This window comes from Nothobranchius furzeri, chromosome 11 (assembly GCF_043380555.1).
Source record: "Nothobranchius furzeri strain GRZ-AD chromosome 11, NfurGRZ-RIMD1, whole genome shotgun sequence".
NCBI lineage: Eukaryota > Metazoa > Chordata > Actinopteri > Cyprinodontiformes > Nothobranchiidae > Nothobranchius > Nothobranchius furzeri.
In genome coordinates, this window is record NC_091751.1 from 21,644,284 (window position 1) to 21,664,178 (window position 19,895).

A 19,895-nucleotide genomic window follows, 5' to 3' on the forward strand; every position below is an offset into this window, starting at 1 on the left:
ATGCAATCAGCGTGCCTCTGTGTTTTAAGAGGAAGCTAACGGCGCCGTCTTTATCGACTTCTGCTCCACTTCTCCTCCCATCCAGGCCTGGAAAAACACCAAACACCAACCAGCTGCAAATGGTTGAAAAGCTGGATTCAGATTCATAAAACCAGATAAGAATGTAGTTTAATCTGAAGGAAAAGCTCCTGCGGGGGGATGAGATGCTGCTTGGTTGAAGACCACTTCCCTCGTCAGACGGCTCAGAGTTTCGTTTTTAGAAAACGAAAGAGTTTATTGTTTGAAATAAATCGTTTAGATAGTGTAATGAAAAGGCGCGTCATTTGTTTATTATTATTATTATTATTTTTTAATAATCTTGGATTTAATATCTCCAATTTTTGAATTTAACATGTTTTGTTCTGTAGTTTAGTCCTAATCTCAGTATTAAAACACCTGCTAGTACCGTGAAAACATGATAGTTCCAGGTCTCAGAGCTCCAGGACAGTTTTCCCGGAGCTCTGAAGATAATTCAGGACAAAGTCCTCCAGAGAGCTTCATCCTCATCCTGTAATCCCGCAGAGGCTTCGTCCTGTTTGACCCTCTGCTGAAGTTCGGACCAATCCAACGCTCAGAGACAAACGGAGAGGAGAGCTGCATGCCAGACAAAGGATGGGGGGTTGGGAATGGCAGGAATGACAGGATGAGATGGGAAAGAAGTGGATGTGGTGGCATCCCTGATCACGCTCACATCCGAAGCTAATTTTTATTTATCCTCTTTTACACCCTTCATTTCTTCAAGTGTCACCCCATCCCTCCTCCCAGCTGTTCACTCCTCTGCTTCACTTCTCCTCTACCCTTTTCTGTCTTCCGTTCTGGATGTTTAAAACGTTTGTCTTTGTTTTACACTGACTCTGTCCCCGAATCACTGACAGCAGGTCGGTCGAACACACAGTAGAAGCAGGTGTTCATGTGCTGAATTTATATGTGCTGCTAAGTGGCTGCATCTCCTCTGTAAAACCCTTTCTCCCTGTTTCTCACTAAGCAGCAGCGTAGATCTATAGCTCTCAGGTGGGGGGGGGGGTCTCTCTGAGCATGTGGACGTTATCTTGAAAGAGGGGCTGGCTGGCTGCCATGGCAACCATATGATGAGGCAGGCAGGGCTATTTAAAGGAATTCAGCTGCTGCTCCTGTTCCCTGTCAGCTTCACACCAGTCCAGTGAAAGACAAAGACACGTGTGGTGCCTCGCTGCACGAACCATCGTATTAGTTTTACGTTTCAGTTGGAATCTCCTTCTGTTGCATCTTAGGAGGAAAATGTGTTAAAATAAAGCTAAAGTTAGAGGACAGTAACCCAGTGATGCAAGAATAATCTGCAGAAGGGGCCATTGTACCAATATCTGCAACAATAAATAGACTTTTTCTACAGGAAAGATGGACAAAAGTAAGTTGTTGGTGTTATTTAACTCTGTAGCTTCTAACCTTATATCAGGGTGTAAAACAACCTTCTGGTGGGCATTAATGTCGTAGTTTGAAGTAAAACTCCAAACGTTTTAAGCTGTGAGGGATTTTGGGAGGTGTCGTAGACTACACAGCACTATTTAGCTGAATTATCATTTAAAAGTGAAAACATTTAATGATTTACAGGAATCAGCTCCACTAATGGCCTCATTAAAGTGATAGGTGATTCTCCCCCTTCCACGAATACCTTTCTTTACAACCGTGCTGATATTTCTACATTTCAATCTGAAGTGCACAGTAATTGGTAAAGCTGCTTCTGTTCTTTTATCTCTCGGTTGAGCCTGACGTGCCGTTCCTGCGCTTGTGAGAGCCGTCAAAAAGATTTAAAGAGCTTCACAGAAGCAGAATTATGAGTGACCGATCTCCTAGCGCTCCCTCTGCTCTTCACCGTGCTCTTTATCTCGTTCTAATCCCAACTCATTTCATATGCTAAGTAAAAGCTTATATCCCTCTTCACTGTACGTCCACGCACATCCCTCATTGCTCTGGTGTGATTATAAAATTTCCATAAAGGCTGTTTTTTTAAAACGATAGACTAGAAGCAGGGGGTTGTGGGTGGTCTAATGCCTGGCAGGTGTGGAGAGGTGGGGCTTGAACTCTCAGAAGCTCTCATGTCTGTGTTGTCAATGAAAATCCCACAAGAGGAAGCTGGAAATAAAAGTTCCTTCATGTCTGTGCCTCTGCCCACGTCCGACAGTCTCCTCACCGTCTGATTTGCATGTTCTTTTTGCACAGATGTGGCTCAGATTGGAGGGCGATGAAGAGGCAGAGCTGCCTCTGCACCCCTGGAGAGGATGCAGCGAGGTGGAACCACTTGCCTGCTTCCCTGATGGGGAAGGAAGGAGGAAAAATGAAACCGTTTCTCCATCAGACCCGGTGGGGCGGGACAGCTGGTGTTGTGAATCAGGCCGCCAGAGTCCACGGACCGGCTACTTCCCAACACCAGGGTCTCACCGACACTGCTCACGTCTGTCTACATGCACAGTCCTCGTAGGTGTGGAACACTTTCTTGCTGTCTTTGCAATAACAATTAAAAAATGGGTCCAGAGTTCAAAATAAAAGATTGCAGTGTGATAAGAGTTGATAGTTGCAACTGTTTTTGTCTAATAAACATAAAAAATTTTGGAAACTATTTTGTATTTTTATTTTTGCAACTTTCCAAAATACTAACATGTCACATGTGGATTAAATTAAATGAAATTCCCAGATAATTTTGGGAGAAAATACCAATCAAGTGAATTTTAAACATTTCAGAGGACCAATGACTCCCCACCAGCAGCCCTGCAGTCACGTTCTCAAAAACGATGGAAAATAATGAACAAAATACCACATTTTGATACTTCAAACTGAAATGCTGCACTTGTCAAACTGGTAAAACAATAAAACGTACATTTTTCCTGTTCTATCGTCCTGACAACATCCATCACGTTCAGCAGAATTTACAGAGGCACATTAAGCTCATCGTTTCCTCCGGAGGCAGGGCATATATCCTGTAGACATGTAGAGGATGAGCCGGTTTAGAGCAGCTGCTCCCTCTATAATTATGTTTTTGTTCAATAAACCTTTATTTACAAGATGTTTACAGAACAGTTACATATCATTAATGTAGAATAGTTTCATTTACTTTGTGTTTTTGCTAGTTTCTTCATACTAGCTTCAGATATTAATATTAGGGCCTCTAGGCAATATAGCTGCAGTCATGAAAAGATTATGAAGCAGCAGTTCTTATTCATGGCTAGGATAACATTTTATAACCAGTTTGTCTCGTTTGCTTATTTAGTGGTTGTCATAGTGAACCTCTTTTTCTTTATTTCTTTATTTTGTCACGTTTTATGTCCTATTGTAATATCTGCTTCCCTCAAAGTGGCGATCTTGTGACAAAAATGTTTATTTTTTGCCCTTAATGTCCCATTTTGGTTGATTCCATTGTTAATTTTTTTTGTCTCAGTTTAAATAAATAATCTTGTCTGAATAACTAAGATGTGAAATGTGTGATTATTAGAGATTACAGAGAAGGAACGAGTATATTAATTTTCACTGGAAATATAGGCCTACCTGGTGGGAGTCGTTACGCATGCGCAGTGCTTCCCCAACGCACCTTGCGTGACTAATTGAGAGTGGAAGGAAGAGAGACAGGTCCAGTGAAGAGCGTTGACGAAGTTTCTCATTTGCGAAAACGTCCTAATAACCGTTTTAAAGCAAACCAGCTCGCATTAACTTACGTTTGATAATCGGTCTTTTAAATGTCAGCATGTTTCCAACGTCTGGGAGGGTGAAACTCAACCGAGTGGCGCTGGCCGACGTTGGGCTAAAAGGAGCTCCGCGGAGGCGAAGACCCCCGAAGCCGGAGACTAACGTTTCTACAGACTCCACCGAAAAACAAGGGAAAATTGATTTCGGTCTGATATCCGAGGAGGACGCCGCCTTAACGAGGACAACTGGTTACGCCGCTCATGGACGGCTTGGGGAACGTGGTGTGGTTGCATTCAAGGAGCCAGAAGTGAAGCATAAACAAAGAGTGCCGAACACCAGAGGCAAGTATCACCAGAGTAAAGCGAACTCTAGCAGATCGTTCAGCGTGGAGGAGAACCGAAGGAAGCGGGTGAGGCTCGGGTGGAGTTTTCCTTGTGTTGCTTGCACTGGGTCAGAGCAGTTTGAGGCCCGCCACAGCAAGGGGAAGGCTAGGCTCGACGCCCATGGAGAGGCTCAAAGAAAGACCGCAAAAAGACCGTTTAGAGCAGAGAAAGCTAAGTCTAGCTGCGCCATAGGAAGAGTCGGCGCAAGAGATGGACAGACATCAATGAAGGCTCCAGGTAGTGTCAACCAGCCTGGCCCGGGAACACTGTCGGTATCCAGCCCGACCTCAAGTAAGGTGCATGTGTGGGGAGGTCTGTGTTTTAGAGAACGCTAGCCTTCTACCGAAATATACTTAAAACTACTTCTTCGTTTACTTTTGTTGTGGTTCGTTGAAATAATTTACCCGATTGTTTTTTTTTTTTTTTACATTTCTTGGAGCATGTGTGACGCTAAGCTAACGGCGGGATTAAACTTTCTAATCTAAACATCTGAAATAATTCGTTTTAGAAAATGTTATTTGTATTATATTGTTTGTATTTAACTTTAAGGACAGCATCAACGTTTGATCCAAATGGAAAAGTCAGTTTTTCTTTTATTTACCTAAAACACTAGCTAGCACACTGCTGCTAGCATTAGCCATGCACATGGTATGGCAGACTGTTGTAACATTGAATCGAACTTTGACAGTTTAGCTAAATTGTTACCAGTGAAGAACAGAATCTACGCAACCGAGGTTTAAACAGGCATTGGTTTCTTTAAAATCCTCAGTTTTTAAAATGATGTTCAATTGGTAAGCAGGAGATGTACCACACAATATGAATGATTTCATTATTAATGTAGAATTTGTTATAGCAGGGCCAGATTAAGACTTTGTTGTACCCTGGGCAACAATATTCAAGGGCCACATCATCACGACCCGAGGATCACCATAATGTGGTCACATACAGAATATTTTACTGTAATATGCAGTAAATATACTCAATAATTGAATGCCTGACATCCCGTAACCCGCTCAGGGTAACCTTTGACCCACCTCGTATGGGCTGACCAATGAGGAGAGGGTCTTAACTTGAGGCCCTCTCTTCATTGGTCAATCTGCATGAGACCGACTCTCAACTGACATTCAGTCATAGGCAGCAAAGTGGAATGGAGTGGTCTCTGTGAACTGCTGCTCCTGAATCTTTAATTATCTTTTCTCAGAATAATATTTTCCCTTTTACATTACACGTGTATGTATTCACTTTCCCTTCATTTCCACTAAACCAATATTCAATCATTTTCTCTTACAATTTCCACAACCTCCTAAACATTCAGGCTTGGCTACAAGACAATGCACAATAAAACATTCATATGTATTCACCAGTGTGACCTAACAGTTACTACAAGAAGCACTCTTTTGACCCGAAACAACATTAAACTCCACGTTTTCTATTATTATAACTAAACCTACTTCAGCACCCTTCTAACCATTAAATATTCGTTGAACACATAAATTTCTGTTAAACCCATTAAAGCTAGGATAGCTCGCAGCCTTACCAGCTGAGCAATTAGCATGTGGGGCTAGGCTATGAGCACAAAACGTTAACGGCTTTGTACGTCTATTTAACTCTATAACTGAACATTTAGCATAAGCTATCAACCGTCACCATTTATAAACTCAAGGCGCACCTCATATAGGTAGATTTGCATGCTTGGGTGCACTTAACTAACCTGAAATGCAAATAAAGAGACGGAGACATCAGAATGGAGTGGTCTCTGTGAACTGCTGCTCCTGAATAACGGTAGACGGGACACAGAGCTCCACTAGCCCCCCACCCCCACCCCCCCGCCACCTTGTGGAGAACCCCAGTATTGTGCCCCACACTTTCCTATTCTTTTATTATTTTTACTAAATTACAACACTAAATATTTTAACAAAATCATGTGACCACACTTTGTGAGCGTCACACTCTCGGGCAAACAAGAAATCTCCCCATAACTAAAAATTGCATTTCTTTCTCACATATTTACATATTTTAGCAGTCCTTAACACAGTCACACTTTAATGAATTAATAACAAAGGCTGCATATATACCTGAGTTTGGTCAGGGTTTTTTGGACCCATAATCGGTGATGAGTAAGTAGTACTAGCTAAGTATGGTATGCACATGGCTGGAAGGTAGGTCACAGTTGGGTACGTATTTGTAATGACAGGTGAGTGGTGGGGCTTGTTGTCAATCACACTAACGCTTGCCTGTGTGCGCAGTGACGGCTGACCCAGGAAATCATAAGTGAACACCTGACGTGGTCTTCAATCTCGCGTGGACCTTCTGACCTCCGTGGGTCTCACCTGTTGGTCCTGGTCAGACATGAGATTGTCTCCCAGTTCCTCCTCTGCATGGTCAATAGTAAGTCCATCTTTCCCGGCTCTGATAGACTCCTCCTCCTGTACATGAGGTAACGTGAGATCCTCTCCTGCTTTTCCTGATGGGCAGCGGGTTCCAACTGACACCTCCTCTTTTAAATGTACTTCTGTTCCATCCGTCAACCTCTGTGTCCTACTGTCCTGCTCCTGACTGATGTGTCAGTGGTTGGTCACCCCTTTGTAATCTCAATCAGTACCCTGAACAGTGTTCTTCCTCAGAGTCACTCTCTGCATCCTGACTGTCCCTCATTTGTTCATTGGTGTGGACAGCTCCCTTCCTGAGTACTCTCCTTGCTCGTGGGTTTGTACTCCTCTTAGATTTTTCCATGGAGACACACCTCTCAACCGGTAGGTCATTTACTAACAACAGGAGATTAACGCGTCCTCTTGTTGTCTCCGCTCTCAGGCGGGACAGTGTACACTGGGTTTTGGCCTATTTGTCCTGTCACTATGTAAACAGCCTTTTCCCAATTGGATCTCAACTTGCCAGGCCCTCCACGTTCACTGAGGTTTCTCACTAGAACCCGATCACCTGTTTGCAACACGACTCCCTTCACTTTCCTGTCATACTCTATTTTCCCCCTTGAGCTGGACTTCTTACTGTGTTCACCGGCGATGCGGTAAGCTTCCGCCATACGTTTTGCCCATTTCTCAGCAAAACCCTTAGGTGAGTATGTTTTTGTCTTCTGGTAGTCCGAATAACAAATCCACCGGCAAGCAGGGATTTCGTCCATACATTTAAAAAAAGGCGAGTATGCAGTGGCTTCATGGCGTGTACAATTATGTGCGTGCACCACAGTAGCCAGATGATCCTTCCACCGCCACTTTCATTCATCCGGTAGAGTTCTTAACATTTGTAAAATGGTTCTGTTGAACCTCTCGGCAGGGTTACCTTGCGGTTGATAAGGGGATGTGCGGGAATGACCCACCCCAGACAGATTTTGAAGTGTCTTAAACAGTTCATTTTCGAACTCCCGCCCCTGGTCGTGATGTAATTTCTGTGAGTACCCAAACCGGGGAATGAAATCCTGAAAAACACACCCAGCGGCTGTGCGTCCACTTTTGTCTTTTGCCTGAGCAAATCTTGTAAAGTGTTCGACGACAACCAAGATGTACTCATATCCTCACACTTTTCTCCAAGTGTAAGTAGTCGACACACACCAGTTCTAAAGGACAGCTGGTGGCTATACTACCCATGGGGGCACGGACATGCGTAACAGTTTTTTTTTGACATAATACAAGAGCATTTCTGGGTGATATACAACTCTACCTCTTTTGCCATGAACGGCCAATAGAACCTCTCCATGGCTAGATGCAGTACTCTTTCGGTACCCACATGCCCCATTTTGCCATGTAGCTGTTGTAGGACCAACTTCCGATATTTCTCAGGGATAACTGTTTGCTATCTCCTGTCCTTCGGAACAGGAGACCGTCTTCCAGACACAGCTTTGTCCACTCATGTAGCATTTTCTGAGCTGTTCTACCCACTGTCCTCCGTACTTCATCTGTTAACTTGGTTTGTGACTCTTTCAGTCTTATCACCTGGTTGATGTTGTGATCCTCCCGCTGGGCTTTCACCAACTCACTGTGACTGTTGTTCGGGGGGTTTGCAGTCAGTATAGGTGGGGTCTCATCAGCCGTCGTGTTGAAGATGGCGATCCAAGCAACATCCTTCTCCTGAGCGATCTGACTCCCGTCCCATGTAGCCCGAACGGCCTCATCTGAAAAAGTCTCCGTACACTCAGGCATGTACTCCTCCATGTCCAACGGTAACCGTGATAATGTATCTGCGTCTGTGTTAGCTTTACCCAACGGCATTAAGTTTTGCTGTGCTCATAAAGTAAATCAGGGGGTTGTTATAAGTGTAAATGGTGAAATGGGGTGCGTAATACAAATCTCTGAACTTTTCGCATACGGCCCATTTCAGTGCGAGAAACTCCAACTTTCCACTATGTAACCAGTAGTAACGTTCCACTTGTGTCAAAGTCCGTGATCCATAACCTGTTACATAACTAGCCATTTTGATTTTGGTAAAGGACGACTCCCAGTCCCTTAGCTGATGCATCAGTGTGCAATGTGAAAGGCAAATTAAAATCGGGGTAGGCTAGTACCGGTGAGCTTGTGAGGAGAGTAATTAGTTTTTCCAAGGCTTCTTGGTGTATGCTAGTCCATATAACAGGCTCTTTTGAATGGCGCTGGGTGCGTTTGTTGTCCTTCCTACTGACAGAATTTAACACTGTGCTTGACTTGGTTTGTAATAACTTAGATTGGCCCAACTGTCCTGAAGAAATCCTGGATGTATGTGCGGTAATACCCTAAGAACCCTGTTAATTTACGTACGTCCCCCACAGTCTCAGGTGTTTTGGATGTGAGTGTTTTCACAGCTTCAAGGTCGCGCGGGTCAATCTTTACGTCTTCAGCGGACACTATCTTCCGCACGTACCTCACTTCGCTTTTAAACAACTCACATTTTTCCGGTTGTAGCTTCACTCCATGTTGTTGTAGGGTACGCAGCACCTTTCGGAGGCATTCTACATGTTTGTCAAATGCTTTGCCATAACACAATATATTGTCCAAATAAGGAACGCAACATTCATCTCGGAGGGGACCTAGCATCTCTTCCATACTGCGTTGGAAGGCGGCTGGAGCGTTGGTCAGTCCAAAAGGGACTCGGACCCACTCGTACAGACCCCAAGGAGTGGTATAGGCCATAAACTGCCGGGATCCCTCAGCCACAAAACCCTGGTGATATGCCTTTCCCTGGTCGAGGATACTAAACCATGCGTAACCACCGAGAGAATCTGTCAAATCCTGTATCCTGGGAAGGGGATGTCTGTCAGGAACGGTTTTCTTGTTCAGGAGTCTATAGTCGATGCATAACCGCAAACTGCCATCTTTTTTTCTCACACAGACAACTGGGGCTGCATAAGGGATTTAGATTTTACAATCCACCCTTTCACCAACAATTCCTGTATGTAATCATTCACTTCCTTAACAAGCGGTTTTGGTATTGAGGAGTAGGCTCTCTGAACCGGTATGTTGTCACTGAGATGAATCAACATCTGCAAAGTAGGGATGCATCCAATGTCTGTACTACCTTGAGTAAATGCACCAGCTTCTTCACACAACATTTTGTTAACCTTCTCTTGTTGCTCGGTTGTCAGATGACTGAGATCTACTGGGGGTTTGCCACGATAGTGGGTTATTGACCGGATTGGACACATTGCAAACTGTCATCGTGCGTTCAGGTTCCTCCACCTCTCTAGGTGAGTATATTTCCACCACTTTGTCAAAACCCCAAATCCTCCCCAGAGATGTTTTTCTCGGTAATGTCACTGGGTCTTTCGTGTTGTTCCCCAGAGGTACTAATACGTAGGGGGTGCTTGGTGTGGTGTACCTCGACCAGCCCCTCACCCATGTCTAGTCCACTTGTTGCTCCCCGACCTGTTTGCTGTAACTGTTGTAACTGCAAGTGCTCCACTAAGCTCGTCAACTTTTCATCTTTCTGCACAAGCTCTTGTATCATGTCTGTTTTCTTATCCGGTTGCTTGGTTGTGCAGCCATCAGGCTTTACATGGACATTTTGTGAAGCCTTCATCTCCGCTGTTGTGCTCTGGGCATGTACATTTTTGTGTCGGGTGATTTGGCCTAACCGCCGCTGTCTTTCGCTCTCATCACTCATCATTTTTTAAAAATGTATTATTGTTTCATCAGCTACTGAAACGTTAGCTAATAACGGTTTTAGTTCCCTCCTAACGTCACTGTGTTTTTGCCCCAGCCCCTGGTATATGGTATGGAGGAACACATCTCGAACCGTTCTGGGTGAGTATTTTACATCAGTGGTAAGATGTTTAGAAGCTAACAAAATCTTTTGTTTTAGACCTATTACTCAATATAGAAATTGTTGGGGTGTTTCATTATCATTTTGTCTCGCGCAGATCAACTCTTGGAACAATTCACTAGAGTTCTGTTCACCAAGATGAGAATGTAGGAAATCTTTCAGTTCACTCACTGTCAGTTCATCTTTATTCATTAGCATATCTTTGAAATTACCAGGTTTAATTGCCCTTAACACAGCTCGCACTATTTCAGTATTGCTAAACTGTTCTTTAAATCCTTCCTCAATCTGCCGGCAAAGGTGATTATAACTGATGTCAGACCCATGATCTCCGATTTGGCCACCGTGAATTTTAAACTCTCTTCTATGAGCGACACTAGTTTCTCCTGGGTTAGGCATTCACGACTTTTGACCGTGTCAAGCGATTTAGGAAGTGTAGGCTGGACAGCACTGTTATTTTTCTGCTCAACTCCTCGTAACTACTAAGTAGAGCCTGCTACACTGCCACCTTGTGGAGAACCCCTGTATTGCGCCCCACACTTTCCTATTATTATTTTATTACTTTTACTAAATTACAACACTAAATATTTTAACAAAATTATGTGACCACACTTTGTGGGCGTCACATTAGCATGACTACAAATTAGACATCAGAACGTTGCATATGTGATGTCACAGCAGAATCTCCTCTCCCCTAGCATAGCTGCTACTTACCACATGGCCAGATTTATGGTGGTTCTTTCCTCCTGAAGGAAAGGTTTCAAGTTTGCTAAACTTACAGCCCTTTTCCCTCTGTTTTTCCCCGTGTCTGGTTCGATGACGTCACTTTAGTGAAGCACATTTGTAGTCCTGGACCGATTTTCACACAAAACCAAAAATGTTTCCCCCGTTTAAAAAATAAGCATTTTTTTGGTATCTGTAAAATTCACAGACATCATACGTGAAATCCATGGCACATGACAAGCAGAATTAGAAAATAGCGTTTTTAGCCCCATTGACTTTCATTCATTTTATGTTCTTCCTGGGACCCATGGTGCGAAAGTAGATGGGCGTGACTTAGGCTCCCTATAAATGTTTAAAATAGGGATGTCCCGATACAACTTTTTTCACTTCTGATACAGTATCGATATTGCAGCCTTCAGTATTGACCGATATCGTATCGGATTGATATCAGCACAAATCATACATACATTTACCTATTTCATAGTGTGGAATGTATAAAAGGCTTGATCAAGTTACATTACTCAAACAGAAAACAAAAGCCAGCAACAGCAAGTATAAAAAACTGACCATGTTTTTTTTTAACCTTTTGTGGCATAAATCTGAACAGCTGAGGTTGGAGACATAAGGAAATAAACACAATATTGTTCACTGATCAACTGGTACAAGTTGGTCTAAAGTTTCAATTTTACACACTGTGAAAATCCTCATGCACACTTAAGCAAGCAAACGTCCTGATGGCATGGCACATAACTGATCACACTTCATAATAGAAGCTAATGATGGGTTATTAGAGCAACTGCATCCTGTTGCAATAAGGTACACTTAATGCATGACACGATTAGTAGACTAATCGCCAAAAAAATCTGGCGATTAGTCGACTACTAAAATATTTTGTGGCATCTCTATTCCACAGTCATACTCTCCTTGAGACTGGTAGCATGAATGCTAATGATAACAGGAAAGGAGGGATATCTTAGCGGCCTTGACTAACATGCTAATGCAGCGAAGCATTCTGGTAGTTGAAGTATTAGTGGCATATGCGCTTGCGGGATAATTCTAATACACATTTGATATGATTTCCCGGGCCAAATAAAATGACGCCGCTGGCCAAATTTGGCCCTCGGGCCTGAGTTTGACACCTGCAAAATAGAGGATGGACCTCAAGGATCGGTGCTGGACACAACTGCTCTAGACTTGTGTGCTTGTGACTATCTGGAGACACACAAACAGGCACATGAATGTCAAAAGTGATGTCATTTAAAGATAGATTGCAGGGTTGCAACTAATGAATCTTTTCATGATCCATTAATCTGACGATTATTTTTATGATTAATCAGTTAACCAGTTTTTTTTATCTACAAAATAACACGCAGCAGGAGCAATCCGGAAATAATTCATCATTATTTTTTAAAAGGGAGTGCAGAATTATTAGGCAAGTTGTATTTTTGAGGAATAATTTTATTATTTAACAACAATCATGTTCTCAGTGAACCCAAAATACTCAATATCAAAGCTGAATGTTTTTGGAAGTAGTTTGTAGTTTGTTTGTAGTTTTAGCTATTTTAGGGGGTATCTGTGTGTGCAGGTGACTATTACTGTGCATAATTATTAGGCAACTTAACAAAAAACAAATATATACCCATTTCGGTTATTTATTTTTACCAGTGAAACCAATATAACATCTCCACATTCCCAAAAATACATTTCTGACATTCAAAAACAATACAAAAACAAATAAGCGACCAATATAGCCACCTTTCTTTGCAAGGACACTCAAAAGCCTGCCATCCATGGATTCTGTCAGTGTTTTGATCTGTTCACCATCAACATTGCGTGCAGCAGCACCACAGCCTCCCAGACACTGTTCAGAGAGGTGTACCGTTTTCCCTCCTTGTAAATCTCACATTTGATGATGGACCACAGGTTCTCAATGGGGTTCAGATCAGGTGAACAAGGAGGCCATGTCATTAGTTTTTCTTCTTTTATACCCTTTCTTGCCAGCCACGCTGTGGAGTACTTGGACGCGTGTGATGGAGCGTTGTCCTGCATGAAAATCATGTTTTTCTTGAAGGATGCAGACTTCTTCCTGTACCACTGCTTGAAGAAGGTGTCTTCCAGAAACTGGCAGTAGGACTGGGAGTTGAGCTTGACTCATCCTCAACCCGAAAAGGCCCCACAAGCTCATCTTTGATGATACCAGCCCAAACCAGTACTCCACCTCCACCTTGCTGGCGTCTGAGTCGGACTGGAGCTCTCTGCCCTTTACCAATCCAGCCACGGGCCCATCCATCTGGCCCATCAAGACTCACTCTCATTTCATCAGTCCATAAAACCTTAGAAAAATCAGTCTTGAGATATTTCTTGGCCCAGTCTTGACATTTCAGCTTGTGTGTCTTGTTCAGTGGTGGTCGTCTTTCAGCCTTTCTTACCTTGGCCATGTCTCTTGAGTATTGCACACCTTGTGCTTTTGGGCACTCCAGTGATGTTGCAGCTCTGAAATATGGCCAAGCTGGTGGCAAGTGGCATCTTGGCAGCTTCATGCTTGACTTTTCTCAGTTCATGGGCAGTTATTTTGCGCCTTGGTTTTTCCACACACTTCTTGCGACCCTGTTGACTATTTTGAATGAAACGCTTGATTGTTCGATGATCACGCTTCAGAAGCTTTGCAATTTTAAGACTGCTGCATCCCTCTGCAAGATATCTCACTATTTTTGACCTTTCTGAGCCTGTCAAGTCCTTCTTTTGACCCATTTTGCCAAAGGAAAGGAAGTTGCCTAATAATTATGCACACCTGATATAGGGTGTTGATGTCATTAGACCACACCCCTTCTCATTACAGAGATGCACATCACCTAATATGCTTAACTGGGAGTAGGCTTTTGAGCCTATACAGCTTGGAGTAAGACAACATGCATGAAGAGGATGATGTGGACAAAACACTCATTTGCCTAATAATTATGCACTCCCTGTATATATATATATATATTAGTGTTGTCAAAAAAATCGATACCTAGATATAAATCGATGCTAAAAGTGGGATCTAAATTAGATATTCCATCCCTGTGTGTTCTAAAATAAAATGTTTTATTTTATTTTAATTACCTTAAAAGACTCAAAGTCTCTTTTTACACTTTATATTTATTTAATCAGGATCGTTGTCAAGTCGACGCCAGAAACAATGAAACACAACTTGAATATCAGATGAACAACAAGGCTTTATTCAACCGGCATTCATACAAGTTATCAATCATGAACGAAACATTTCTCTTACCGTTGCTTATGGGTGGAGAGCTGAACACCCCAGTTAGAAAACGTAATCCATGATAGGTGAAGAACTGAACACATGTAATCCATGAACCTCGTCAGGTAGAATCCAACAAGCAGCTCTAACAGCTCTGAGCTCTGCTCTGCTCCTTATACATTCCCTGATGTGCGTGCAAAGCTGCACACCTCCACCAGGATTACCTTGATTACATCCTCATGATCACATTATGTTCGGCTCTACCATGATTATCCTTGATTATATCCTCATGATAAGTGTGATTGACAAACAGTAGTGATCAATAACTTGTATAAAGCAATTATACAACAGATGACAAGTTCATTTTTATTACATTCCACTCTTGAACTTTTCATCTAATTTATGTAACATCATGGATCCATCACCATTTCCCCATCAAAACCAACGTCATTTATAACATACCTTGTAGTTCCACTTTAATTTTCATCGTAGTCTTTGCATTATTACCCAATTTATTTCTCTTCTTAATCGAATAACATACCAACAAATAATAAGATTACACAATGTTAGAATGCTGATTATAATTAATGCTGCAATCATAGGTGGAATTAGCACTTTATTAGCGGTACTCGACATGCCTGTAAATATATCCCACCAATGATGAGCGGAAGCCTGTTCAATCAATGTAGCAACATGTTTTATTTCCCCTTGTGCCACAAGAGTAGACACCATGAGCCTGGAAAGGTTGGACCTATGAGAGTCAATCAATTTTGCCACTTCAGTGGAACCATCCAATGCGCATTTGAATTGTTCCAGTGAGAGTGTCCAAGGGGAGTGTAAAACCTCCCATTGTATCTTAGTCAGCCGACTAGATACAGTGTAATTACTCAACCAATAGGTCACGTTATTCCATTCCCACATATGTATACCCTTGAGACAACCTGAAAAGGGAACTGAAGGTACCTGTGGGGAATTGGTCATTGTAGCCACGCATAAGGTGTTAGGACCCACCTGCCAAAACTGTTCCTCTGGGGGTGTGACCGTCCAATCACAGAGTACGACCCTTGAATCAGTGAAACATGGATTGCTATGTCCTTTTACCAATGGGCAGGCTAAACCCTTATCAGTCTCATCACAGTGTTTTACTTCATATGTTCGATTTGTTTTAACATCCCACCACTCTCCACTAACATGGAGATACCAAAACCCTTTAGTGGTTATCACCGGCAGTATCTGATATCTACACACAGTCATTACTGATGTCATATTATACTGATCCCAGTATCCAGTACACATAGATTTATTACAAATCGTCATTTCTGCATGTAGCTGTAGCCATAATGAACTACTGATGTTCCATAATGTTCGCCATGCATGATAGTTATTACTCATTACCTGTATTTGAAACCTATTTCTCTGTGTCTCAGCATGAATAGTCTGCAAGGAACAGACTGTCCAATTACCTATGTGTGACAAATTATGCAATGCATCATAAGTTTCATTCCAAAGCTTTAGATTCCATTTAAATACACTTTTCCACACATCACTTCCTTCTAACTGACTAGATACAGTTGAAGGCATCCATCTTGCAGTCTTGGTGACAGCTTGTGCGGTGTATTCTCCAGTGTTGGACAGCATAGTTCGTGTCACCTCATTGTCTGCTGTGTTAGCCAGACCATACAAAGTTCCAGTTCCTCCTAGCACGGTGTCATACCATGCTCGCCTCCTCCTGTTACAAGGCGGAATAGGAGGGAATTTCACAGTCCATCGCACATATTCGGCTACCCTTATTTGTCCCATTTGTTGACAAGTGTGAACCAGGGGAGCTACAGCTGTCTGCGTAGCTCTAGCTGTGTCGGGCAGCACCCAGAATATGTACAAATAGGCGTATCCTCCTGTGATTACAGTTCCATTCCTGATCCGGAAATCGCGATCAATCTTCATACTCCAATTTGTGCCATTTTGTATGCAAGTACCATTCCCCTGATGGTATGCACAGATGCGCGCTGCAGAATTAAAGGTTACTGTTGATCCTTGAACCAACACCCCCGGGCTGATCACCCTTCCTCGGATTTTAAGACATCCTCTGCACCGGTACATCTTACCGGTAGATGTTAGGTTTCCCAAGTAGCAAGCGTCATTTGCTCTGCATGTGAATGTGCCTTGAGTGCGGTTGGACATACTGCTAACCAATTCCAGATGGCCCATGACCCCTTCTTCCAACACTTGTCCTTCCGTGAGCCCCCAACAGAAATGTGCCCTCAGTGCGATGACAGCGAGGACATGGAGGACGATGACCAAACATCCGACACCACCAGGTCCGCGGAGCCCATCCATCGCCTCGACAAGGGTTCAATCCTTTTGTAGGGGAAGGGGACCCAGTCAACCACCGTCACTCAGACACCCGCCTATGGGATACATACAAAACTGCAGATAGAATGACAAGCATTAATTTTCTCTCCTGTAACATTTGTTTATCGGAATATTAATCCATTTTTCCTCTCCGGGGAACAATACACTTACCACAGCATATTTTCCCTGTGCAATAATCTCTCCAGCTCTGGGAGGACCATTGAGGTGCTCCACCCACACTTTTGCCCCCGCAGTAAAGTCTGATGATCCAAACCCAGTTTCACCCCTCTGAGTGATAGTGGTAGGTTTAGTAATCTCTTCAACTTTGGACATTACACACCGTTTGATTACTAACTGAGCTATCTTGTCTCCTTTTTCCAGTACCAACGGTTCTTTACCTGTATGCTGACACACCACACCTATTTCCCCTTGATAGTCTGAGTCTATTACCCCAGCTAAAATGGTTAGACCCCTCAAAGCTAAACCACTTCTTGGACACACATGAGCATAAGTTCCTGGTGGACATTGAATTCCCAATCCTGTTTTTACCACTGTCACTTTATTGGTTACTAAAGTGATGCTTTCCAAGATTTTAAGATCTAATCCCACAGAGCCCGCAGTTGCTCTAACAGGGAGTTCTGCCTCAGAAGTTAGTTTCCACATTCGTATAGGAGGGTCAGTAGAAGTTGTTTCCCTTCCTGCCCTGGCAACCATTAGCATCAGTGGAGTAACTCCATCCCCCACGGGTCTGTTATTTAACTGATGTACTGCCCTAGTCAGATTTTCTCTCCATTTGTCCAAAGAATTAGTAACCGATAGTTTCCTTAGTTTCTCTTTCAGTAACCCATTCATTCTCTCAATGAGTCCACTAGCTTTCGGGTGATATGCTACATGATAGATCCATTCTACCGCGTTGTTCTCTGCCCATTCTTTGATCTTATTTCCAGTGAAATGGGTACCATTATCAGTCTGAACCTGCAAAGGTAGTCCATAATAGGTCTCTATTAATGACAGACATTTCAATGTAGCCTCCTGATTGGCGTTATGACACGGATGCACCACCAGTACCCCTGACACCGTATCCACGGCTGTGCATGCATACTTACAGTTTTTACTTTTTGGCAATGGTCCAATGAAATCAATCTGCCAACACTGTCCCGCTTGTTTACCTCGATGTATCTGTCCCTGTATCTTTTTCTGATGTTGACAAGGTTCACAATCTTCTATGGCAGTTTTAATATCATCAATGATGAGATCTATTCCTCTGTCCCTCGCCCATTTCAATGTTCCCTGCACACCCCAATGTCCAGCAGTAACGTGAGCCCATTTGGCTAATCCAGGACTTGATTGTCTTACAGCCTGAATTTTCACTATCTTATCTACAGTCTGATTATGCAGGGATTCAGGATCATTGTTATTAGTATGAGCATCCACATGTAATACTGACACAGGGATATTTTGGCATTTCTCCCAAATGTCCTTCCATAGGTCAGCTCCCCAAACCTCTTTTGAATGTATCTTCCATTGTGTAGCATGCCAAGTTGGCATCCAAGTTAACATTCCTTGGGCTACTGACCAGGAGTCAGTATAAATACTTACTCCCTGCACCCCAGCCGCCATTATTACCATGTGTACTGCTTTCAACTCCGCCCATTGACTACTCTTTCCTGTCCCTGTGAGTTCCATAACTTGTTGTGTACCAGGGTTAAATGCCCCAGCCTTCCATTTCCTGGTTCCTGCCACATATTGACAGGAACCATCAGTGAACCAGGCTCGCTCCTGCTGCTCTGGGGTGAGTTCGCTCCATCTTACCCCCAGTTTCACAGGTGAATCCTGGATTGGTTTTACCTCAAAAGGCACTTCATCCATTTCTGGAACGTCTGCCACTTGCTCGTGGAGCATTGATACTCCTTTTTCTACAATGTTTCCCTTTATTTTATCAGGATTGCCATGAATTACCGAGGCCTCCGCCCCAGTGTCAACCAATGCCATTACTGTCTGTACTGATTTTTTCCAATAAATCTGTAATTCCACATGTGGTCTGATATCATTTATTGACCATCCTGAGGCACTGGCAACAACCTGAGCTTGACCTTCATCCTATTCATCATCATGTTCCCTTCGGTGCTGTTTTTTCTTTCTACGCTTCACTGCCGCCACCTGATAACACTCATCTGAACTCTCCTCCTCTGAAGATTCCTTGGGAGGGGCGGAAGGTTCAGCAGGCTTCGACGCCACCTCCCTGATCACATTCTGCAACATTCCAACCAATTCTGACACAGACATCCTGTCGTCCTTTTCAGGACAATGTCTGAACTGACAATGGACCTTCAGTCCCATTTGGCTGCATTTCTCCATCAATGCATTAGTGGGCAATCCATCAATCTCCTCAAACGGCACTCCCGCTTGTCGCAGTGCCCTCCACAGATCTGTTCTAGAGGGGCCCATTGCCCCCCCTTTACGACCCCTTGAATGTGGATCAATCCTGGGTTTATTTTCAGTTCTAGCTCCCTCTCTCCTCGTCTCAGACCAATCACCCAGCGTGGTGAGTTCGCCAAGACGATCTTTTATCGCGGCAAAAGTCTGGTCTGCCGCGCCAAACAACAAGCTGGTCACCATGGGTTTATAATGTGGTGGGGCATGTCTGATGAGGTGATCTCTAGTTGCCTTAGAGATGTTACAGTCCACCACTCCAGCTCCCCCGTTTCGAGCCACTTGCTCTCTAATAGTGAGTCTGGTGAGCCGCTGAATGGCATCTCTCACTGTCTGCCATTGCCCTTTAATCTCAGACCAGTCCGCCGTGGTAGGATAGATTACATGACATGCCAGAGCATATGCATCCCCCACATTGAAATCTTCATCAGCTGGCAATGCCCGGACTGTAGCCCGGTATTCAGCATTTATCTGTGCATCAGTACTTAATCCTGAAAATCTCATGGCATCACCGGCATCTATGGCTATATCACACGCGCCATCCTCCATAAGGCGATTAAGCCAGGAGTCAGTTGGTTCGCCTGGGCGCTGTTTCAGCTTCCCATTCATGTGATTTAACTCATCTTGTGAATAATCCTCTAGCGTTGTTAGCAGCCTAGGGGCGGGTTGTGGCTGCTGTTGTAACATCCTTCTTATATTACCCGCCTCATCGAGTTCCGGCCGTCCCTGATCATCCACCATATCTACCAGTATTGGTGGAATAATTTGCTGTTCTCGCCGACGCCTAGTAATAGGTCTTTGTTCTGACATCTTTATCCCCTGTAATG

General features: G+C 43.4%; 1 protein-coding gene across 3 annotated transcripts in view; it reads left to right on the plus strand.

The window, feature by feature from the left end:
- The window catches only part of topaz1 (testis and ovary specific TOPAZ 1), a 39,650-nt gene that overhangs the window by 4,588 nt on the left and 15,167 nt on the right, over nucleotides 1-19,895 (plus strand). For all 3 annotated transcript variants that reach the window (XM_054746114.2, XM_015955680.3, XM_054746110.2), the window contains exon 3: nucleotides 2,236-4,367. In XM_054746114.2, the coding sequence (XP_054602089.2) occupies nucleotides 3,752-4,367 (616 nt within the window). In that variant the 5' untranslated portion in view covers nucleotides 2,236-3,751. The remainder of the gene's footprint in view (nucleotides 1-2,235; nucleotides 4,368-19,895) is intronic.